Genomic DNA, 20,512 nt, shown 5'->3' with positions numbered 1-20,512 from the left:
CCTTCTGCAATATATACACATACTGAATCAATGTCATACACCTGAAACTCATGTAGTAGGTCAATTATATCTCAATTAAAATAACAGGTTTCTTCTATCACATAACAGCAATGTAAATCAGTCCAAAAGACTTGTGAGTACTGCTTTCCCCGGCAGAAAACCCACAGTGGATGCTCAATGAATACCTGTGAAAGAATGCCCAAGTTCCTAACGCCCTTGAGCAATGCTGGCCTCTACACTTTCAGCATCCTCTGCTATATGTTGCAAGTGCCCTGGTTTGATTCTGGTGTCTGAAGACAGGAAAAGAAGAAATGAAAAACTAAGAAGTAAACATGATACAACATGACACAAAGATAATTCAGAGATAAAATGCGAGTAGCCAACAAACCTACGATAAAGTGTTCAATTTCACTCGGAATCAAGTTTGAATGAGAGCAATAAAATACCAATTTTTGCCTACATTCAGACCGACAAACATCTTCTTAAATAATACCTCAACAATTGGTATGTCAAGGAAGTGGTGAGAGTCATTTCAAGGAAATGGCTCCTCTCCTCCATCGCTGCTGGAATGTAATTTGGTCATCTTTTTCAGGGCAATTTGCCAATACACAGTAAATACCTCAGAACTGTATAACTTCTGCCCAGCAATTCCATGTCTAAGAACTTATTTTTAGAAATAATCAGCGATGGGGGGGGGCACCTGGGTGGCTCAGTTGGTTAAGTATGACTTTGGCTCAGGTCATGATCTCACTGCTCGTGAGTTCGAGCCCCATGTCGGGCTCTGTGCTGACAACTTGGAGACTGGAGCCTGCTTCGGATTTTGTGTCTCCCTCTCTTTCTGCCCCTCCCCCACTCGCGCTCTCTCTGAAATAAACAAACATGAAAAAAATGAAAAAAAAAAAACAGCAATGCACTAAAAGATCTCTATTCATCACAGTATCATTTATCAACAGTGAAAAAGTTCAAAATACATACATCCAGGAATAAGGGATTAAATTACAGTGTATCTATATGCCAGAATATTACGCAGCCACTAAAATGATGTCGTAGAATTACGTTATATGGTTCTTCACCATATTAAGTAGATTGTAAGAACTATGTACACACAGTGTGGTCCCATTTATATAAAGCCCCAAAACAGGCAAATATCTGCCATTTGAGATCAGGGGAGTGGTTACCACTCTTGATAGTGACAGAAGAGAGCATGAAGGGAGCTTCCGGCATGCTGTCTTAGCTGGCTGTATTCAGTTTGTGAAACTAGATCAAGCTACACATTTACACGCACTTTTCTGAACGTATATGATACATCAACACAATTTTTAAAAAATACTAATTTCCCTCAAACATGCACTGTAAGTATGTGCATTCAAAAACTGTAATATAGATCATTTTTCCTGTTCTTTAAAAATAATTTCAATTTTTCTACAAAGAACTTGTTGTGCTTCTATAAGACAGAATTTTAAATCATAGGGTCATCACGGAAGGTGATTACATGATCTATAGGTGACAAAATCATGCATACTTCCCAGTTTTATTCTCTTGATTCATTCCTCCCAATTACTAAGCACTTCTCCTACATTCACTCTTCTAGATGGTAGATATATAGCAACAAACAAATCTTCATGTCAGGAATCATTCAAACCCCACACAATCTCCCTGAGGACAACAACATTTCTCTCCTCTAGTATGTAATATATCCTGAGGGTCTGGCAATCTGCTAGGCTCTGCACTTGGGAGTGGACATCCAAAAGTTTATTAGACCAAGGGAGGTTGACCTCAAAAAACTGTTTAAAACAGGCCCAAGGATTCTTTTTTTTTTTTTTTTTTTAATGTTTATTTCTTTTTGAGAGAGAGAGGGAGAGAGAGCATGCACGAGCAGGGGAGGGACAAAAAGGGAGCCAGAGAATCCAAAAAAAGCAGGCTCCAGGCTCTGAGCTGTCAGCACAGAGCCTGACATGGGACTTGAACTCACGAACTGAACCATGAGATCATGACCTGAACCGAAGTCGGACGCTCACCCCAGTGAGCCACCCAGGTGCCCTAGGCCCAAGGATTCCTAAGAATCAAACCAAAAATTCTGTTCTCACATGTACCCTCTCAGACGAATCAATCACAGATTGATCACAAATAAGCAGAAATCCTGAAAATGAGGGAAACGGAAATTCATCACAGATCTACTGATGAAGACAATCAGCATGCTCTCGCCAATTTCAGAAACCTCCCCAAACACCTCACTAGCGCAAGAACCAGCCACCGCTCTCCTACTCCTCCTCTTTACAATTCATGGGAGTGTTTACTATGAATCAGGCACTTTTCTGGGTGTTTTACTAATTGAGTCTTCACAATAACCCTCTGAGATCATCATTTTATAAATAAGGACACCAAAGCACGGAGACAAGATTAACATAAAGGGATAATTTTGGATGAACCAGCGCTAGGCAAGCTTGCAAAGCAAGCGCACTTTGTCTTTGGCTTTCTACTGGCTCCATGTCTGTTTCAGTTCGACAGACTGTGAGGACCTCGGAGCAGGGACTGCGCGTCTAGAACCGTACCTAGCACTCCAAGCGATATGCTTCTTTCCTTTCTCTTTGGTTTCTTTCTCTCCAAACATCCCAGAAAGAGGAGGCTTCTTTTGTCTCATCATTTTTCTAAATTTGCTGTTAAATAATTCCTGCTAAGGCATTACCCCAAACGAATTATGGTTATTAGATATACCCTGTATCTATATTCTCCAGTCCAGTGTCTCTGTCTCCAGTTTCCTCATCACCCCTAGGCGTGCTGCATTTCACAACAGACCTGCTTCCTCTTCAATAGTTGGTGACCATATTTCAGGTGTCTAACGTGAGCCACTATGTTAAAAAAAAAAAGTACCAGGTACTAACAGGACTCCCTCACTGCACTCAGGTCCCTGCCTCAACTAAGAAGTGTCCCCTGACCTATTTAAAACAGCAGTATACCATTCTCTAGCCTCTGACACTGCTTTACTTTTGTCATCCCACTTATCAGTATCCCCTACGATATTTACTAATTATTTTCTATGTTCTATCTCCCCTTCTAATTTGTAAACCGCATGACAGCAGGGACTTGATCTGGATTACTGTTGTAATGCCACACCTACAACAGGGGTGGGCACAGAGTAGGCTCTCAGATATTTGCTCGATCGACTACAAATCAGAGGTTCTTTTTTAATATTCAGGGAAGGTAAATCTCCCTTTAAAAAAATACTGCCACAGGATGCCTGGGTGGCTCAGTCGGTTGAGTTGGTTGAGCAGCCGACAGGCTCAGGTCATGATGTCACGGCTCAGGAGTCCCAGCCCCGCATCGGGCTCGGAGCCTGCTTCAGATCCTCTGTCTCTCCCTCTCTCTGTCCCTCCCCTGCTTGTGCTCGCTTTCTCTCAAAAATAAATAAACATTAAAAAAAATACTTTATAAAAAAAATACTGCCACAACTTAATGAGACTGAAGACAAAGAGGCAGAAAAGAGAACAAAAACAAATCTTGAAACATTAATTTGCTGGAGGAAACAAAATCTTGGGTTTTCTCTCTCACTTTAGGCTTAAGTATAAGAGCTGAAATGTAAAAATGTTCAAATGTTTTAGTTTGAGCATGCTGGTAACACAATGGGAAAAGGAGCCGTAGGAAATTTTAGCAATCCATAGGCTTCTACTGTCTTTAGCTTTGAAAAGTAAGTTAGGAGTCCTTCAGGTTTCATTTAGATTAAAATGCCTCGTTTACCATCTAACCAGAGGCACAATATCCATCTAAAGTCAAAGTTAATTTATATAACTGGTACTGATTTCTTCACCTACAGCCTGCTCCTTTTCATGGCCTACATCCTGGTTTCCTCATCTAGCTTAGTCAAACTTCACAGCAGATAAGTGCATCATCCAAACACTACGGGGATAGGAAAAACTTCACTAAACTAAGAAATTGCCAGGCTGGCCTACTAAGTTTAAAGCTTGACGGGGTGCCTGGGTGGCCCAGTCAGTTAAGTGTGGGACTCTTGATTTCGGCTCAGGTCATGATCTCACAGTTCGTGGGTTTGAGCCCTGGGTGATGATGGCATGGAGTCTGCTGGAGATTCGTTCTCTCTCTCTCTCTCTCTCTCTCTCTCTCTCTAGATCTCTGCCTCTCCCCTGCTCGCATGCTCTATCGCTCTCAAAATAAATAAATAAACTTAAAAAAAAAAGGCTTGAAAGCCGACTTTTTGCTTGTTTCTTGAACCCCAAAAGACTACTAAGGTCATAAATATCCTAAGAATGCTCTGCAAGTAAATTCTAGTAGTGCTCCCTCATCATACAAAAAAGGAAAAACTTGTATAACACAAACCTAACAGACGTTACAAAGCATTTTATATCTATCGCACCCTTTCCTTAGATCAGTTTAAAAACCCTAAACCAACCAACCAACCAACCAAAAAACCCCAACCTGTTAACAGGTAAAATGCCCTATAACAACTTTATTTTCCTTAAATAATTTAAACAGTATTTTAATTCTATTCAGGTCACACAAACAGCTTTTTCAAAAAGCTTGTGGTTCGCCTAATAGGAAAAGATCCTAAGAGACTGTTACCAGAATAAACAACCCCAATTCCAACAACGAGATTGCTTTGAGGATTGCCCAATTAGTTTCTATGCTTTCTACTAAAAAGTTAAGGCACAGACCTGTCTCAGAATTGCAAATACTCAATTCTAATTCTTTAAACTTTTGGATAAGAAAACAGCTGTTTTGGGGAGAAGTGGTAAGGAAAAAAAAACTCCCCAAGTAGTTAGAACACAAGACAACTATTACCTCAGTTTAAAAACAGCCTTCTAGGTTTCTATGTCCTAAGGCAAGCCCTTAAAAAAGAAGACAAGATAAAAAAAGGAAACCCATTAACAAAAAAGGGTGGTAAAACCCATTAACAAAAAAAAGCCCACTGAGTCCCAACTGTGGACAAAGCACTCCACTGGGCTGCGAAATGATCAAGATTTCACTCCCCTGGGACAGTAAGCTTTAGAACAAGTGGATATGATCGCTAGAGAATGTTCTATGTTCACGTATACTTCATTAGTAGGCTTTGCTAGCCAAACTCACAGAAACAATTCCTCTCGTATCCATGCCCTATTTCACGTCCAGATTTGTTTCACCGACTTGCATCATAGTTTTCAAAGAAAACAAAAAGGAGTATACTCTTAAGGCAGAGTTCCCGTGAAAAGCAAGACCCAGCCTTTTCAGACACGCACAGGCATCGCCCATGACACTAAGACCTCCAAGTCTAGACCGAGTTAAGTCCAACAGCTTGGGGAGGGAGCAGGCAGCCTGGCACCCGAGCCCGGGCGCACGCAGCCGCCGCCTGCGGCTGAAGGACACAAGGTTTTGCTCCCAGGGCCAGCGGGCAGGAGGCGGACAACTCCGACCAGGCCTGGGGGACAGACGAAGGACTCGCGGTGGCGGTGCCCGTAAAGGAAGCGGGAGGTGAGAAGCGGCGGGGACACGCACCGAGAAACGCGCCCTCAAGTTTGCCCGATTCAACGCCCCGAGGATGAAAAGAGCCATTTGTCTCGTGTGGGGACGGTCGCGTTCGGCCCGTCCCCCCCTTGCGGGGCTCCCGGCGGGGCTCCGCGGAGGAAGCCGCCCGGGGTGGGGGGGGGGGGGGGGCTCGGGGTCGGCCTCCCGCCCCTCGCGGCCTCTCGGCCCGCCGGGCCCCAGGACCTCACCTGCGGGGCCGGCCCCGGAGGCGCGGGCGGGCGGCGGGGAGCGCAGCCGCAGCCAGAGGTGCAGCGCGGCCCCGAGCACACACGGGCACAGCAGCACCAGCCAGTTTCGCATTGGCCGCCCCCACCGGCTCCACCTCGCGCCCCCGCCGCGCGCCGGGCTCTCCCGCGTCCCGGCGGAGAGGGAGGGGACCGGCGAAGAGAAAGGCCGAGGGGCGGCGGCCGACGCACGCGCGACCACTCTGGGCACGCCTGCCCTCGCGCCCGCCGCCGTCCGGACTCCTGGCGGCTCCGGCCCCGCGCCTCAGGTTCCTCCAACCGCGGGCGGCGCCGGCTCAGCCGGCCAGGCCCCGCCCCCTCCGCTTGGCCTACCCACACCCCCCCCGGGCCCGCCCACCTTTCGTCTCACTCGCCCCGCCCCCTTCCCGCGTCCCCTCCCGCGCCTGCAGGCCAGTCGGGAGCTGAAGTCCCGCTCTGGGCCCAGGCAGGGGGCGCACCCCAGTGATCCAGAGGCTCGGAAACCACATTTCCCATAACCGCGTGCACTTGCTTCCGTCACTCGGCGGTCGCGGAGGCGAAGCGCGAAGCCTCACAGGGAGCATGCGCATCCCTTCTCAACGCCTACTGCCCCCCGACGGCCAAGGGGAGGCGGTGCCGGTCGCCCCTGTGCTCAGAGGCTGACTGACAGCGCCGGCCGAAGGAAACAGCTGCCGAGGCGAAGGCTCCCGGCTGCCTCGGATTTAAAGATCTGCGTGACGCTAGGTTTAGATCACGCGGAGCTCCGCTGTGCGAATGCTGACCTTCCCTGGGAGTTGGGATCCTGCCCGAGAGCGGGCCGAGGCGGTCCGAGGCGTGTGTCTTCAGCGGTGAATCATCCATCAAGTGCTAGTGCTGGTGCGCCGTGTACCCGGCTCCTTGCCCGGCCCTGTCCTCCGGGAGCTCTGGTTGGGGCCGCACCCCGGGGTCCAGCTGTGGGGCAGGACAGCTACGGTCCAGTAGGAGGTGAAATTCCACGTGCTCCCGATTCAGACGGGGGAGTGGGGCAAGGCGGCCCCTCCCGCAGGACGGAGCCGTGGCGCGGGCCGCGCGGGTCCCGTGGGAAGGATCCGAGCAGCCCCCCTCGGAGACCGGGCCCTGCCCGGCGTCGTGCAGCGCGGCCCCGGGGGCAGGAACCCCCGAGCCCGCGCTGGGACAGACAACGCGAGGGCTCTCGGTTGAGGCGCGAGGCAGTCGGGGCGCACGTGCTACAAAGGGGAGGGAAGGATGAAAAGGAACACCTGGGGTTGGGGTTTTTGGTTTTTTTTTTCCGTTTCGTTTTTGGTTTTCCTTTTTTCTTTTTCTTTTTCCTTTTTTTTTTCAATTCCCACAAGTTGTGGCACCAGAAGGTAACTATGCTGTCGAGTAAAGTCTTGGTCGAAAGCGATAGAAAATCCATTTCAAACACGCTTAAGGGGGGAAAAAAAGCTAATTTATTCAAGTAACTCAGGAGGAGTCTGGCAGTACCGGAGTCTTACTGAGTGGCAATGTAATCGCAGCAAAACAACCTTCTATTAAAATCACATTTTTTAAAAAGTAGACTCCACACCCAAAGTGGGGCTTGAACTCAAGACCCTGAGATTAAGAGTCACACGCTCTACCAACTGAGCCAGCCAGGTGCCCCTAAAATTACTTTGTATTTAAATGTTTTGTAATGTTGTTTGTATTTAATTTTAAAATCTGTTTTGATTTAATAGTTGTATAAAATCTGTACGTCTGTACTTAATAAAAACAATTTAATGAATGTGGGGTGTGAAATATCTTTTTCCCTTTAAAGGGATTTGTATATTTTTTTAGCTAATCTATTGCTACCTAACAAATTATTCCAAAACTTTTATTTGTTTTAAAATGTTTATTTATTTTGAGAGAGTGCATGCAAGCAGGGGAGAGCCAGAGAGAGAGAGAGGGAGAGAGAGAATCCCAAGCAGGCTCCACGCAGAACCAGACAGGGCTTGATCCCACAACGGGTGAGATTAGGACCTGAGCTGAAACCAAGAGTTGAACACTTAACCAACTGAGCCACCCAGGCACCCCACTCCAACACTTTAAAACATCAATAATTATTTATTATCTCTTAACAATTTCTGTGAGTCAGGAACTTGGGGGCTAGGTTCTGGTTCAGGGTCTCCCGTAAAGTTGCTGGGGCTGTGGTCATCTGAAGGCTTGACTGGTGCTGGAGAATCGGCTTCCCGGGTGGTTCACTTCCATGGTTAGCAAAGTGGCTCTGCCTTTTGGCCTAAGTTCCTCTCTGAGTGGGTTTCTCCCACAAGATGCTTTAATGTCCCCACACCATAGTGGCTTGCTTCCCCAAGAGCTGGAGATCCAAGAGACCAGCACAGATGCGGTGATGCCTTTTATGAAGGATCCCTGCAAGACACACACTGGCACTTCTGCAGTGTGCTATTGGTTACAAAGATAACTGTGATTGACTATGGGAGGGACCACACAAAGATGTGAGTACCAGGAAGCAAGGATCATTGTGGAGTCATGTTAGAGATTGGCTACTGCAGTGTATTATGCAATCAGAGACACACTACTATCTCTAAACAGTGTGGGGAGTCTTTAGGGGCCCCTACTATTCGCCATGGCCCCTGAATACTCCTAGGACAAGAAAGAACGATATTTTCCTCTTGTGGAAAACAGAATTAGCAGGCTGTGATCTTGGTGGTTCTTGGGCAAATGTCCCCATATTCTGTGTGTCCCTTTCCCAGAATGTTTACATGTAGCAATAAGGAAGGAGGGTCTGTAATGTGTAGATTTCTTGTTAGAAATTCTTTTAGAAACTATGCCTACCTACTCCCTACATTTTTTTAAAGATTTTATTTTTAAGTAATGTCTACACCCAATATGGGGCTCGAATTTATAACACCAAGATCAAGAGTCACGTGCTCCACTGACTAGACCAGCCAGGTGCCCCTGCTCTCTACATTTTACTGAAAGAAACTGTTAAAGTAATAATTGGTTGTTACTAGGGGTGTCCAGCTTCTCATCTTTAAGAAGGGTAGTAGAAGGGGCACACTGATTCACATAAAATGCCACCCTGTAGGCAGAATCCCCAACTTCTGGGGTGGTAAATGGCTGGCAGCGTCCAGGGCACACGGGTGGGGTCGCTGCAGTACCAGCTGCAGCCCCACGGATTGACCTCTTGTGCTCTGCCAGCAGGTGCCCTGCCTCTGGGTACCTGCGGGAAAGCTGCCAGGGGCCCCAGGGCAGCAAATTTTTAAAAAGAAAGAAAGATGGGGCACTTGGGTGGCTCAGCCTGTTAAGCATCCGACTTTGGCTCAGGTCATGATCTCACAGCTCATGAGTTCAAGCCCCATGTTGGGCTTTGTGCGGACAGTTCAGAGCCTGGAGCCTGGTTCAGATTCTGTGTCTCCCTCTCTCTCTGCCCCTTCCCTGCTCACACACACTCTCTCTCTCTCTCTCTCTCAAAAATAAACATTAAACAACAATAATGAAAGAAAGAAAAAAAGAAGGGTAGTAAAAGGCCTCTGCTGATATCCTAACATTTTCATTTTGTGGTTAGAGAATTATAATGAGTTAACCCCCTAATTTAAGCAGATCTATTTATTCAACAAATCTTTAACTGAGCATCTATTATGTGCCAGGCACTTTGGTAGGTACTTTGTTAAATCGATGAACAAAACAAAGATCCCTGTCCGGTGATGGCGTGGAGCCAACTGTAAACTATAGCTCTAATAAAGGAATACATTTAGCAGCATGTAGATGATGGTAAGTGTTCACAGAAAATAGGAGAAGTGGAGCAGGGTAGGGAAGGTGGGAATGAAGCACTGAAATGGGACAGATTGCAATTTTAAACAGTATTTAAACAACTGTTCAAAGCTACAATGTGCGCTAAAGGGAGGGATAAATAAAACCATCCTAACACACGGCACTAATTCAGGTGCTGTTCCTTCAATTACCAAAATGCTTTGACCTACAGGGGGAACCTCACTGACAAACCTATAACAGCGTTTTGAGTAACTTTTTAGCACCTTCCCATCTCACCACAGTGAGAGCTGTTCTATCACCTGTTCCATAGGCCCAGTGACCCTTCCACTTGTGCTTGGTGTCTACTGTCCCCTAAAAAACTCAAGACTAAGGTGGGTAAAAATCATAACAGAGACAATGTGCAAAATGGAAAGAATAAAATAAAATAAAATAAAATAAAATAAAATAAAATAAAAGATGATGTAAAGGGCCTGTTAAGTCAACGTACTCCTAGTTTAAGATGTGAAGGGGTAAGCAGAGAATTAGGATTAGGGTAGGGCAGACCAGGATTGTTGGTCACCCAGCTTGCATTTCCGTGTAACCAAAGAAAGGAATCACAGAGTCGTGGCCGCACAAAGCAGGAGGTATCTGACCAAGCCCAAGGCGTCCCAGGGAAGGTCATCCTTTGAAAACACAGGGCTGGAACTTGAAATCAAACAGGCCTGTTAGGAAGGCCAGAGGGCAAGAATGGCATTTGAGAACACCTAGGCAAAAATAAGTAAGTAATTAAAACAAACACTCCCCAGATAGTGATGACATCATGATTAGGAAAATGCAAGCAATGTGGCATGACCCTAAGAGAGTTAGGACTGGGAAATGGAGAGAAGGCGATCAGAAAACAGGCCAGATCATCATGTGCTATGCTAAGGAATTTGGATTTTCTCTGGAAAACTCTAGGGATGAATTTTTTTTTCTGACTACAAAAGTAATACATGATGATAAAAAGGAATTTGGAAAGTATAGAAAAATATAAAGAAGAAATGAAATCATATCACATAAAAACTATATACTTTCTTTTTGGCATTTTCATTAAAAAATTTTGCAAACATACTACAAATAGGAGTTTACATCCATTTATTTCACCTAACATATAAGCATTTCACATTTACTTAGGAGTCTTAGAAAATATCTTTTAATCATTTAATCATTTGTTCATATTATAATTTCTAACCTGGTCCCCTATTATTGGACATATGGGTTGTTTCCATTTTTCCAGTATAACAAATATTATTCGCACTTCTACGCCTAAAACTTCACCCGCATTTCAGATGACATCTTTTTAAGATATTATTTTAAGGGGAGCCTGGGTGGCTCAGTCGGTTGAGCGTCCAACTTCAGCTCAGGGCACGATCTCACGGTTTATGAGTTCGAGCCCTGCGTCGGGCTCTGGGCTGATGGCTCAGAGCCTGGAGCCTGCTTCCGGTTCTGTGTCTCCCTCTCTCTCTGCCCCTCCCCCGTTCATGCTCTGTCTCTCTCTGTCTCAAAAATAAATAAAAAACGTTAAAAAAAATTAAAAAAAAAAAGATATTATTTTAAGGCTCCTTGTTCCTCCTGGCATTGTGTCAATGTGTACGTTTGCCTCTAACAAGTAGGTTTCTGTCCCATCCCACATAACCTAGCATTTAAAAAAAAAGTCTTTCCTGGGACTCCTGGGTGGCTCAGTCAGTTCCGCGTCTGACTTCGGCTCAGGTCATGATCTCGCAGATCATGGGTTCGATCCCCACATCGGACTCTGTGCTGACAGCTCAGAGCCTAGAGCCTGCTTCGGATTCTGTGTCTCCCTCTCTCTCTGCCACTCCCCTGCTCTCTCTCTCTCTCTCTCAAAAATAAATAAACATTAAAATTTTTTTAAAAGTCTTTCCTAATTTAAGGACAAAGCATTTTTTCATTAATGAAATTGAGTATTTTATATTTATTACCTGCTTCTATTTCTTCTTCTGTAAATTATCTATGCATTTTGCTTTTACCCATTTTGAATGAGCTGTTTTTGAGAGACAGACTGCGAGCAGAGAAGGAACAGAGGGAGCGGGAGACACAGAATCTGAAGTAGGCTCCAGGCTCTGAGGGGTCAGCACAGAGCCCGACGTTGGGCTTGAACTCACAAACTGCAAGTTCATGACCTCAGCCGAGGTCAGACGTTCAACCGACTGAGCCACCCAGGTGCCCCCCCCATTACTCTCTTCTTTATCACTTCTCACCCTCTAACATACTGTCCAGTTTACTTAGTTTGTCTATGGTTTACCCATCTAGGATTCTCCCCTCCGTTTTGTTCACGGATATATCCCAGAATCTGAAGCAGTGACTGGCACTTTGTGGGTGATCCATACATTTTTTTTTGAATGAATGAATGAGTTTGGGAGCCCTTATCAAGTTGATTGTAGTAGAATTCACGGGGTGTGGTTACTCAGGGAGAGTGTGCAAGGACAGAGACGTGAGCATTTAGGTGCAAGCAGAGGAAGAGGTTACAAAGCCCACTGAGAAAAAGCCAGAATGCAGGAGAAAAACAGGAGATGGTGTCACAGAAGACAAGAGGTGAGCTGGGAGGGGGGAACACGCAACTGGGTACAGTGTTGTCAATATATGAAGCAAGGGAAAGGCTTATGGAATGAATGTCCTCCCCCCAAATTCATCTAATCCCACATGTGATGGACTTTCGGGTGGGACCTTTGGGAGGTCATTAGGTCCTGAGAGTGGAACCCTCATGGTAGGATTAGTGTCCTTACCACAGGAGGCCATAGAACTGGGTCAGTCCCTTTCAATGATTTATACGACAAGTTGGCTCGTCTACAACCCAGGAGAAGGCTCTCACTGGAACCCAACCGAGCTGGCATCCTGACCTCAGACTCCCAGGCTCCAGAACTGAGAGAAGTACATTTCTGTTGTTCATCAGCCACCCAGTCTGTGGTACTCTTATAGCGGTGCCCACTGGCTAAGACAAAGACAGAGAAGTATCCAGGGATTGGGTGGTTCGCAGGTCACTGGTAGTTTCAAGGAGTAGTCAGAGCAGAAGCGAGGGGACTGTGGTACCGTGAGGTGAGGAGAGGAAGGTTACGGCACAGTGACGTAGAAATAGTGTATGGATCCCTTTTTCAAGAAGCTTAGTTGTAAGGATAGGAAGGAGAAAGATTGGAGCTGGAAGGAGGTTCAGACTGGAGAAGTGTGTGTGTGCTTTTAGGTGGGAGAGATGAGATTAACTTGAATATTTCAGTTATTTTAATGTTTATTTTTGAGAGAGAGAGAGAGCGTGAGTGCATGCATAAGCGGGGGAGGGGCAGAGAGAGAAAGAGACAAACAGAATCCGAAGCAGGCTGCCCACACTGTCAGCACAGAGCCTGAGGCGGGGCTCAAAATCACAAACCCTGAGATCGAGACCCGAGCCAAAGTCAGATGCTTACCTGACTGAGCCACCCAGGAGCCCCAAACTTGAGTATTTTAAATGATGCAAGGAAAGAACCAGTAGAACTGTATAATTAATCAACCAAATCAGAGTTTTGAGAGAAAAAGGGGACAAGACAAATGCTACATTGGCTGGATCATCCCAAGACAACAGGGACTTTCAGGAAACGTTACAGTAAACCAGTAAATCAGGGCACATGGTCCCCCTTTCCAAAGCTCAGGTTCTCTGCCCATCGTCATTCCTTCGTGCACTCAGCAGGCGATTACATTTTCTAACTGTAGGTGGCAGCAAAAAGCTTGCCTCTTGGGGGTTTGTTGGGGAGGGGTAAGGGGTGGATGGCAACTAAATATGGATAAAAGTTACTTTAGCCACAGGTTGTACGTTCAAAATAGGAGCCTTCAATTTAGATTTTACTTGGGAAAATTCATTTTGTACCTTTTTTGAAAAGAAGCATCTCTCTTGGCTCTCAAAGAGGAAACAATACGTGAGCAATTATAAAATAACATTAGTTGTGTCGTGGAGCCACTTTTTCAATTCTTCTTTTTAATCATTTTATCCATTTTTCCCATTTTATTGGGAAATAACTGATATACCTCACTGTACAACTTTAAGGCACACAGCATGATGGCTCGTTTACATACACTGTGAAGTGATTATTGCAATAAGTTAACATCCATCATCTTATATAGATACAATAAAAAGAAAAAAAATGTTTTTCTTCTTGTGATGAGAACTCTTAGGATTTACTCTCTTAATAACCTTCCTATACACCCACAGCAGTGTTAGCAATAGTCACCACACCGTACATTACATCCCTAGTATTTATTTTTCTTATAACTAGAAGTTTGTACCTTTGACCCCCTATGTCCAATTCTCCCCCGGGCACCACCTTTTGCCCCTGGTAACCACATGTCTGATCTCTTTTTATATGAGTTTGTTTTTTTAGATCCCACACATAAATAAGGTAATTTGTCTTTCTCTGTCTTACCTATTTCACTTAGCATAATGCCTTCAAGGTCCATCCATGTTGTTGCAAACAGATTTCCTCATTTTTTATGGCTGAATAATATTCTATTGTGTGTATATTTATATATTGTGTATATGTTATGCCATATAAATATACAATACATTGCATATTCTGTACATATATATACATATACATACATGTATATATACATATATATACATATATATGTATATATACATGTATATATATATACATTCTGTATATATATACACACATATATGTATATATATATTCTGTATATATATATACATTCTGTATATTTATATGTATATATATATATACCACAACTTCTTTATCCATTCACCCATTGATGGATGCTTGGGTTGTTTCCATGTCTTGGCTGTTATAAATAATGCTGCTGTGAATATGGAGGGTCCATATGTTTTTGACTTAGTGTTTTTGTTCCTTTGAATATGGTTCCAGAAGTGGAATTGCTGGATCGTAGTAGTTCATAGTAGTTCTTTTTTTTTTTTTTTTTTTGAGGTTCCACCATACTGTTTTCCATAGTGGCTGCACCAATCCATATTCCCACCTACAGTGTACAAAGGTTCCCTTTTCGCTACATCCTCATGGGGATGAGAGAGAGGGGAACAGAGGATCCAAAGCAGGCTCTGCACAGACAGGCTGACAGTAGCGAGCCCGACGTGAGGCTTGAACTCACCAATTGCAAGATCATGACCTGAGTCGAAGTCGGAAACTCAACCAACTCAGCCACCCAGGCGCCCCACCTCTTGTCTTTTTGATGATGGTCATTCTAACTGAAGTGAGGGGATACTTGTGGTTTTGATTTGCATTTCCCTGATGAAGAGTGATGTTGAGCATCTTTTCATGTGTGTGTTGCCCTTTCCTAGATCTTCCTGGAAAGATGTCTATTCAGGTCCTTTGCCTATTCTTTTGATTGGGCTATTATAATTATATTATTGTTATCTAGTTGTATGAGCTCTTTATATATTTTGTATATCACCCCTTATCAGATATATGGTTTCTTTTATTGTATAGAAGCTCTGTAGTTTGATGTTGTCCATTTATTTTTTATTTTGTTGCATGTGCTTTAGGTGTCATAACCAAAACATCATTACCAAGGCCCATGTGAAGGAGCTTTATTCCTTTATTCATGGTTTGGGATCTTACATTTAAGCCTTTAATCCATCTTGAGGTAATTTTTGTCAGTGGTATAAGATAGGGGTCCAGTTTCATTTCTTCCCATGTGAAGATCCAATTACCCCAGCACTATTTATTGAAGACTCTTTTCTCCACTGAATAGTCTTGGTGGCTCTCTTGTCAAAAATTAGTTGACCATATATGCTTGGGTGTTTTTTTCCTGGCCTTTTGATTCTATTCCACTGATCTATTTGACTTTTTATGCTAGCATTATACTGTTTTGATTACTAAAGTTTTATACTACAGCTTGAAATCAGGGAGTGGGATAACTCCTGCTTTGTTCTTCTTTCTCAGGATTTCTCTGGCTATTCAGGGTCTTGTGCAGTTTTCACATAAATTTTAGGAGTGTTATTTTGTGCTTCTGCAAAAATGCCACTGGGATCTTGATAGGATTGCACTGAATCTATGGATGACTTTTGGTGGTATTGATATTTTAACAATATTAATTCTTCTAATTCATGAACACAGGATACCTTCCCATTTATTTGGGTCTTCTTTGATTTCTTTCGGTAATGTCTTACAGTTTTTAGAGCAGAGATCTTTCACTTCCTTAATCTTTCATTGTTTTCGATGCTACTGTAAAAGGGGTCAATTTATTTCTTTTTCAGCAAATTCATTGTCAGTGTACAGAAACACTACTGACTTTTATATGTAAATTCTGTATCCTGCAACTTTGCTGAATTTATTGATGAGATCTAAGAGCTTTTTGGTTGAGTCTTCAGGATTTCCTGTATATTAAATCATATCATCTGCAAATAGAGACAATTTTACTTCTTCCCTTCCAGCTCTGATACCTTTTCTTTCTTTTTATTGCCTGATCTAGCTAGGACTTCAGTACTAGATTGAATAGGAGTGGTGAGAGTGGGCACCCTTATCTTGTTCCTGATCTTAGAGGAAAAGCTTTCAACCTTTCACCATTGAGTATGATGTTAGCTGTGGACTTGTCATATATGGCCATTATTTTGTTGAGATATGTTCCTTTTACGCCTGATTTGTTAAGAGGTTTTATCATGAACGGATGTTGGATTTTGTCAAATGCTTTTTCTACTCTATTGAGATGATCATGTGATCTTTCTCGTTCCATTAATGTGATGTATCACATTGATTGATCTGGGTATGTTCAACTATCCTTGCATCCCAGGGATAAACCCCACTTGATCATGATGAATAATCCTTTTAATGTGCTGCTGAATTCAATTTGCTACTATCTTATTGAGAATTTTTGCATCTATATTCATGAAAGGAATTGGCTGTAGCTTTCTTTTTTAATAATGTCATTGTCTGGTTTTAGTTTCAGGATGATGCTGACCTCATAGAATGAGCTTGGGAATGTTCTCTCCTCTTCAATTTTTTTTGGAAGAGTTTGAGAAGAATTGGTATCAATTTTTTTAATGTTTGGTAAAACTCACCAGTGAAGCCATCTGGGCTTTTCTTTGTTGGGAGATTTTTGATTACTGATTTGATCTACTTATTTAAAAAAAAAATTTTTTTTTACATTTATTTATTTTTGAGACAGAGAGAGACAGAGCATGAACAGGGGAGGGGCAGAGAGAGAGGGAGACACAGAATCGGAAGCAGGCTCCAGGCTCTGAGCCATCAGCCCAGAGCCTGACGCGGGGCTCAAACTCACGGACCGCGAGATCATGACCTGAGTTGAAGTCGGACGCTTAACCGACTGAGCCACCCAGGCGCCCCTGATCTACTTATTAATAACTGGTCTATTCAGACTTTCTATTTCTTTCTGATGCAGTCTTGGTTATTCATATGCTTCTAAGAATTTTTCCATTTCTTCTGGGTCGTTTAGGTTGTTGGTGTACAATTGTTCACAGTAGCCTCTATGATCCTTTGTATTTCTGTGGTAACAGGTGTAATGTCTCCTTCTCCCCTTATAATTTTGTGTTGGGTCTTCTCCCTTTTTTCCTTAGTCTAGCTAATTGATTAGTCTGTCCACTCTGTTTATCTTTCCAGAGAACCAACCCTTAGTTTGGTTAATCTTTTCTATTGTATTTCTGTGCTCTATTTATTTCTGCTCTAATATTTATTATTTCCTGTCTTCTGCTAACTTTGTCTTAAAAGGAACTTCTTTTTCTTGTTCCCTGAGGCGTAGAGTTAGGTTTTTATTGGGACTCTTTCTTGCTTCTTAATGTAGGTGTTTATTCCTATCAACTTCCCTTAGAATTGCCTTTGCTGCATCCCACGAGTTCTGGCATATGTGTTTTTATTTTTATTTGTCTCAAGAAACTTTTAAATTTCCCCTTTAATTTCTCCTTTGACCCACTGGTTGTTCAGAAGAATACTGCTTCATTTCCATGTGTTTGTAGTTTTTCCAGTTTTCGCCTTGTTATTGATTTCTAGTTTGATGCCGTCGTAGTTAGAGAAGATATTTGGTATGATTTCAGTTGTCTTGAGTTTGCTGAGACTTTTTTTGTGGCTAACATACGGTCTAGCCTAGCAAATATTCTATGTGAGCATGTATTTTGCTGCTGTTGGAATGGAATGTTCTGGATATGTCTGTTAGGTCCATTTGGTCTACAGTGATGTTCAAACCTGCTGTTTCCCTACTGAATCTCTGGATGACCTATCGATTGTTGACAGTGGGGTATTAAAGTCCCCAACTATTATCGTATTACTGTTTATTTCTCCTTTCAGCTGTTAGTTTTTGCTGTATATATTTAGGTACTCTGACACTGGGTGAACAAATATTTACAACTGTTCTGTCTTCTTAATGGATTGAGAGCTTTATCATTACGTAACGAGCTTCTTTTTACCACTTTGAGTTTCAAGTTTATTTTGTCTGATAGAAGTATAGCTACCCCTGCTATTTTGTTGTTTGTTGTTACCGTTCCTTGAAATGACTTCTTACATCCCTTCACTCTCAGTCTGTGTGTGTCTTTAAGGCTAAAGTGAGTTGCTCATAGGCAGCATGGCACTGGATCTTGTTTTTTTAATCCATTCAGACATTCTATGCCTTTTTTTTTTTTTAATTTTTTTTTCTAGAGTCAGACACTCAACTGACTGTGCCACCCAGACGCCCCTTTTCTATGTCTTTTGATTAGAGAACTTCATCATTTTATGTTTAAAGTAATTACCAATAGGTAAGGACTTACTTTTTCCCTTTTATTAATTATTTTCTGGTTGTTTTATAGATCCACTGTTCCTTGTTTCTTATCCTGCTATCTTTTTGTGTGTGTGTTGATATCTTTTCGTGTCAGTATGCTTTGATTTCTTTATCTTTTTTTTTTTTTGTATAATTGCTATAGGTTTTCCCCTTGTGGTTACCATAAGGCTTACAACCCCATTTTTTTTTTTAATTTTTTTTTTCAACGTTTATTTATTTTTGGGACAGAGAGAGACAGAGCACGAACGGGGGAGGGACAGAGAGAGAGGGAGACACAGAATCGGAAACAGGCTCCAGGCTCTGAGCCATCAATCAGCCCAGAGCCTGACGCGGGGCTCAAACTCACGGGCCGCGAGATCGTGACCTGGCTGGAGTCGGCCGCTTAACTGACTGCGCCACCCAGGCGCCCCAAGGAATGCATACATTCTTTTTTTTTTTTAATTTTTTTTTCAACGTTTATTTATTTATTTTTGGGACAGAGAGAGACAGAGCATGAACGGGGGAGGGGCAGAGAGAGAGAAGGAGACACAGAATCGGAAACAGGCTCCAGGCTCTGAGCCATCAGCCCAGAGCCCGACGTGGGGCTCGAACTCACAGAGCGCGAGATCGTGACCTGGCTGAAGTCGGACGCTTAACCGACTGCGCCACCCAGGCGCCCCTCAACCCCATATTTTAAGCTGATAAACCTTAAGTTCAGTAGAATTCCTAAACTTTATACTTATACTTCTCCTCCCCCTCACATTTTAGGTTACTGCTGTCACAATTTACACATTTTTTTGTATTATGTAACTAACGACAGAGTATTGTAGTTATGGTTGCTTTTACTATGCTCATGTTTTTTAACTTAAAAAAATTTTTTAATGTTTATTTATTTTGAGAGAGAGAGAGAGAGAGCGTGCAAGTGAACAGGGGAGGGGTCGGAGAGAGAGGGAGAGAGAGGATCCCAAGCAAGCTCTGCACCGTCAGCACAGAACCCAACACAGGTCTTGAACTCACAAACTATGAGTTCATGACCTGAGCCAAAATCAAGAGTAGGATGCTTGACTGACTGAGTCACCTTGGCACCCCCGTGTGTTTTAGCTTTTAACATAGAATTATGTTAATAAGTGAATTATGCACCATTGCCAAATTACAGAATCTGACTTTGACCATAATTTTACTATTACAATGAGTTTTACTACTTTTCTGTTTTTTGATGTTAATTGGTATTCTTTTATTTAAAAAAAATTTTTTTTAAAAATTTTTTTTTCAACATTTATTTATTTTTGGGACAGAGAGAGAGACAGAGCATGAACGGGGGAGGGGCAGAGAGAGAGGGAGACACAGAATCGGAAACAGGCTCCAGGCTCTGAGCCATCAGCCCAGAGCCCGACGCGGGGCTCGAACTCACGGACCGCGAGATCGTGACCTGGCTGAAGTCGGACGCTTAACCGACTGCGCCACCCAGGCGCCCCTAAAAAAAATTTTTTTAATGTTTATTTATTTTGAGGGAGAGAGAGACAGAGTACAAGAAGGGGAGGGGCAGAGAGAGAGGGAGACACAGCATCCAAAGCAGGCTCCAGGCTCCGAGCTGTCAGCACAGAGCCCGACGTGGGGCTCGAACTCACAAACTGTGAGATCATGACCTGAGCCGAAGTCGGACACTTAACCGACTGAGCCACCCAGGCGCCCCAATATTCTTTTATTTATTTATTTAAAAAAAATTTTTTTTTTCAACGTTTATTTATTTTTGGGACAGAGAGAGACAGAGCATGAACGGGGGAGGGGCAGAGAGAGAGGGAGACACAGAATCTGAAATGGGTTCCAGGCGCTGAGCTGTCAGCACAGAGCCCGACGTGGGGCTCGAACTCACAAACTGTGAGATCATGACCTGAGCCGAAGTCGGACGCTCAACCGACTGAGCCACCCAGGTGCCCCAATATTCTTTTATTTTTTAATGTTTATTTATTTTTGAGAGAGAGAGAGGGAGTGCGCACACATGCGTGCATGTGAGCGGGGGAGGGGCAGAGAGAGATGGGGACAGAGGATCCAAAGCAGGCTGTGCACTGACAGCAGTGAGCCCAAGGTGGGGCTTGAACTCATGAACCATGAGATCATGACCTGAGCTGAAGCCGAATGCTTAACCGACTGAGCCACCCAGGCACCCCAGTGTCCTTTTATCTCTGCTTAAAGAACTCCCTTTAGCATTTCTTGTAAGGCAGATCTAGTAGTAATGAACTCCCTCAGTTTTGTTTGTTCGGGAAAGGGGTTATTTTTTGTTTTGTTTTTTATATTTTTTTAAATAAGGCTCCATGCCCAATGTGGGG

At 43.5% G+C, this 20,512-nt stretch overlaps 1 protein-coding gene across 5 annotated transcripts in view; it reads right to left on the bottom strand.

The window, feature by feature from the left end:
• The window catches only part of B3GALNT2 (beta-1,3-N-acetylgalactosaminyltransferase 2), a 62,008-nt gene extending 55,418 nt beyond the window's left edge, over positions 1 to 6,590 (bottom strand). For 4 of the 5 annotated variants that reach the window (XM_047824934.1, XM_047824935.1, XM_047824937.1 and 1 more), the window contains exon 1: positions 5,700 to 5,946. In XM_047824934.1, the coding sequence (XP_047680890.1) occupies positions 5,700 to 5,811 (112 nt within the window). In that variant the 5' untranslated portion in view covers positions 5,812 to 5,946. Of the gene's footprint in view, positions 1 to 5,699; positions 5,947 to 6,496 lie in introns of those variants that run through there. The other variant, XM_047824936.1, reaches the window with a different exon arrangement.
• Positions 6,591 to 20,512: the final 13,922 nt, after the last annotated feature.

The sequence above is a fragment of the Prionailurus viverrinus genome, chromosome D2, assembly GCF_022837055.1.
Source record: "Prionailurus viverrinus isolate Anna chromosome D2, UM_Priviv_1.0, whole genome shotgun sequence".
In the NCBI taxonomy this organism is placed as follows: domain Eukaryota; kingdom Metazoa; phylum Chordata; class Mammalia; order Carnivora; family Felidae; genus Prionailurus; species Prionailurus viverrinus.
Note: the sequence above shows the minus strand (reverse complement) of the source record. Positions and strands in the feature narration are given on the sequence as shown.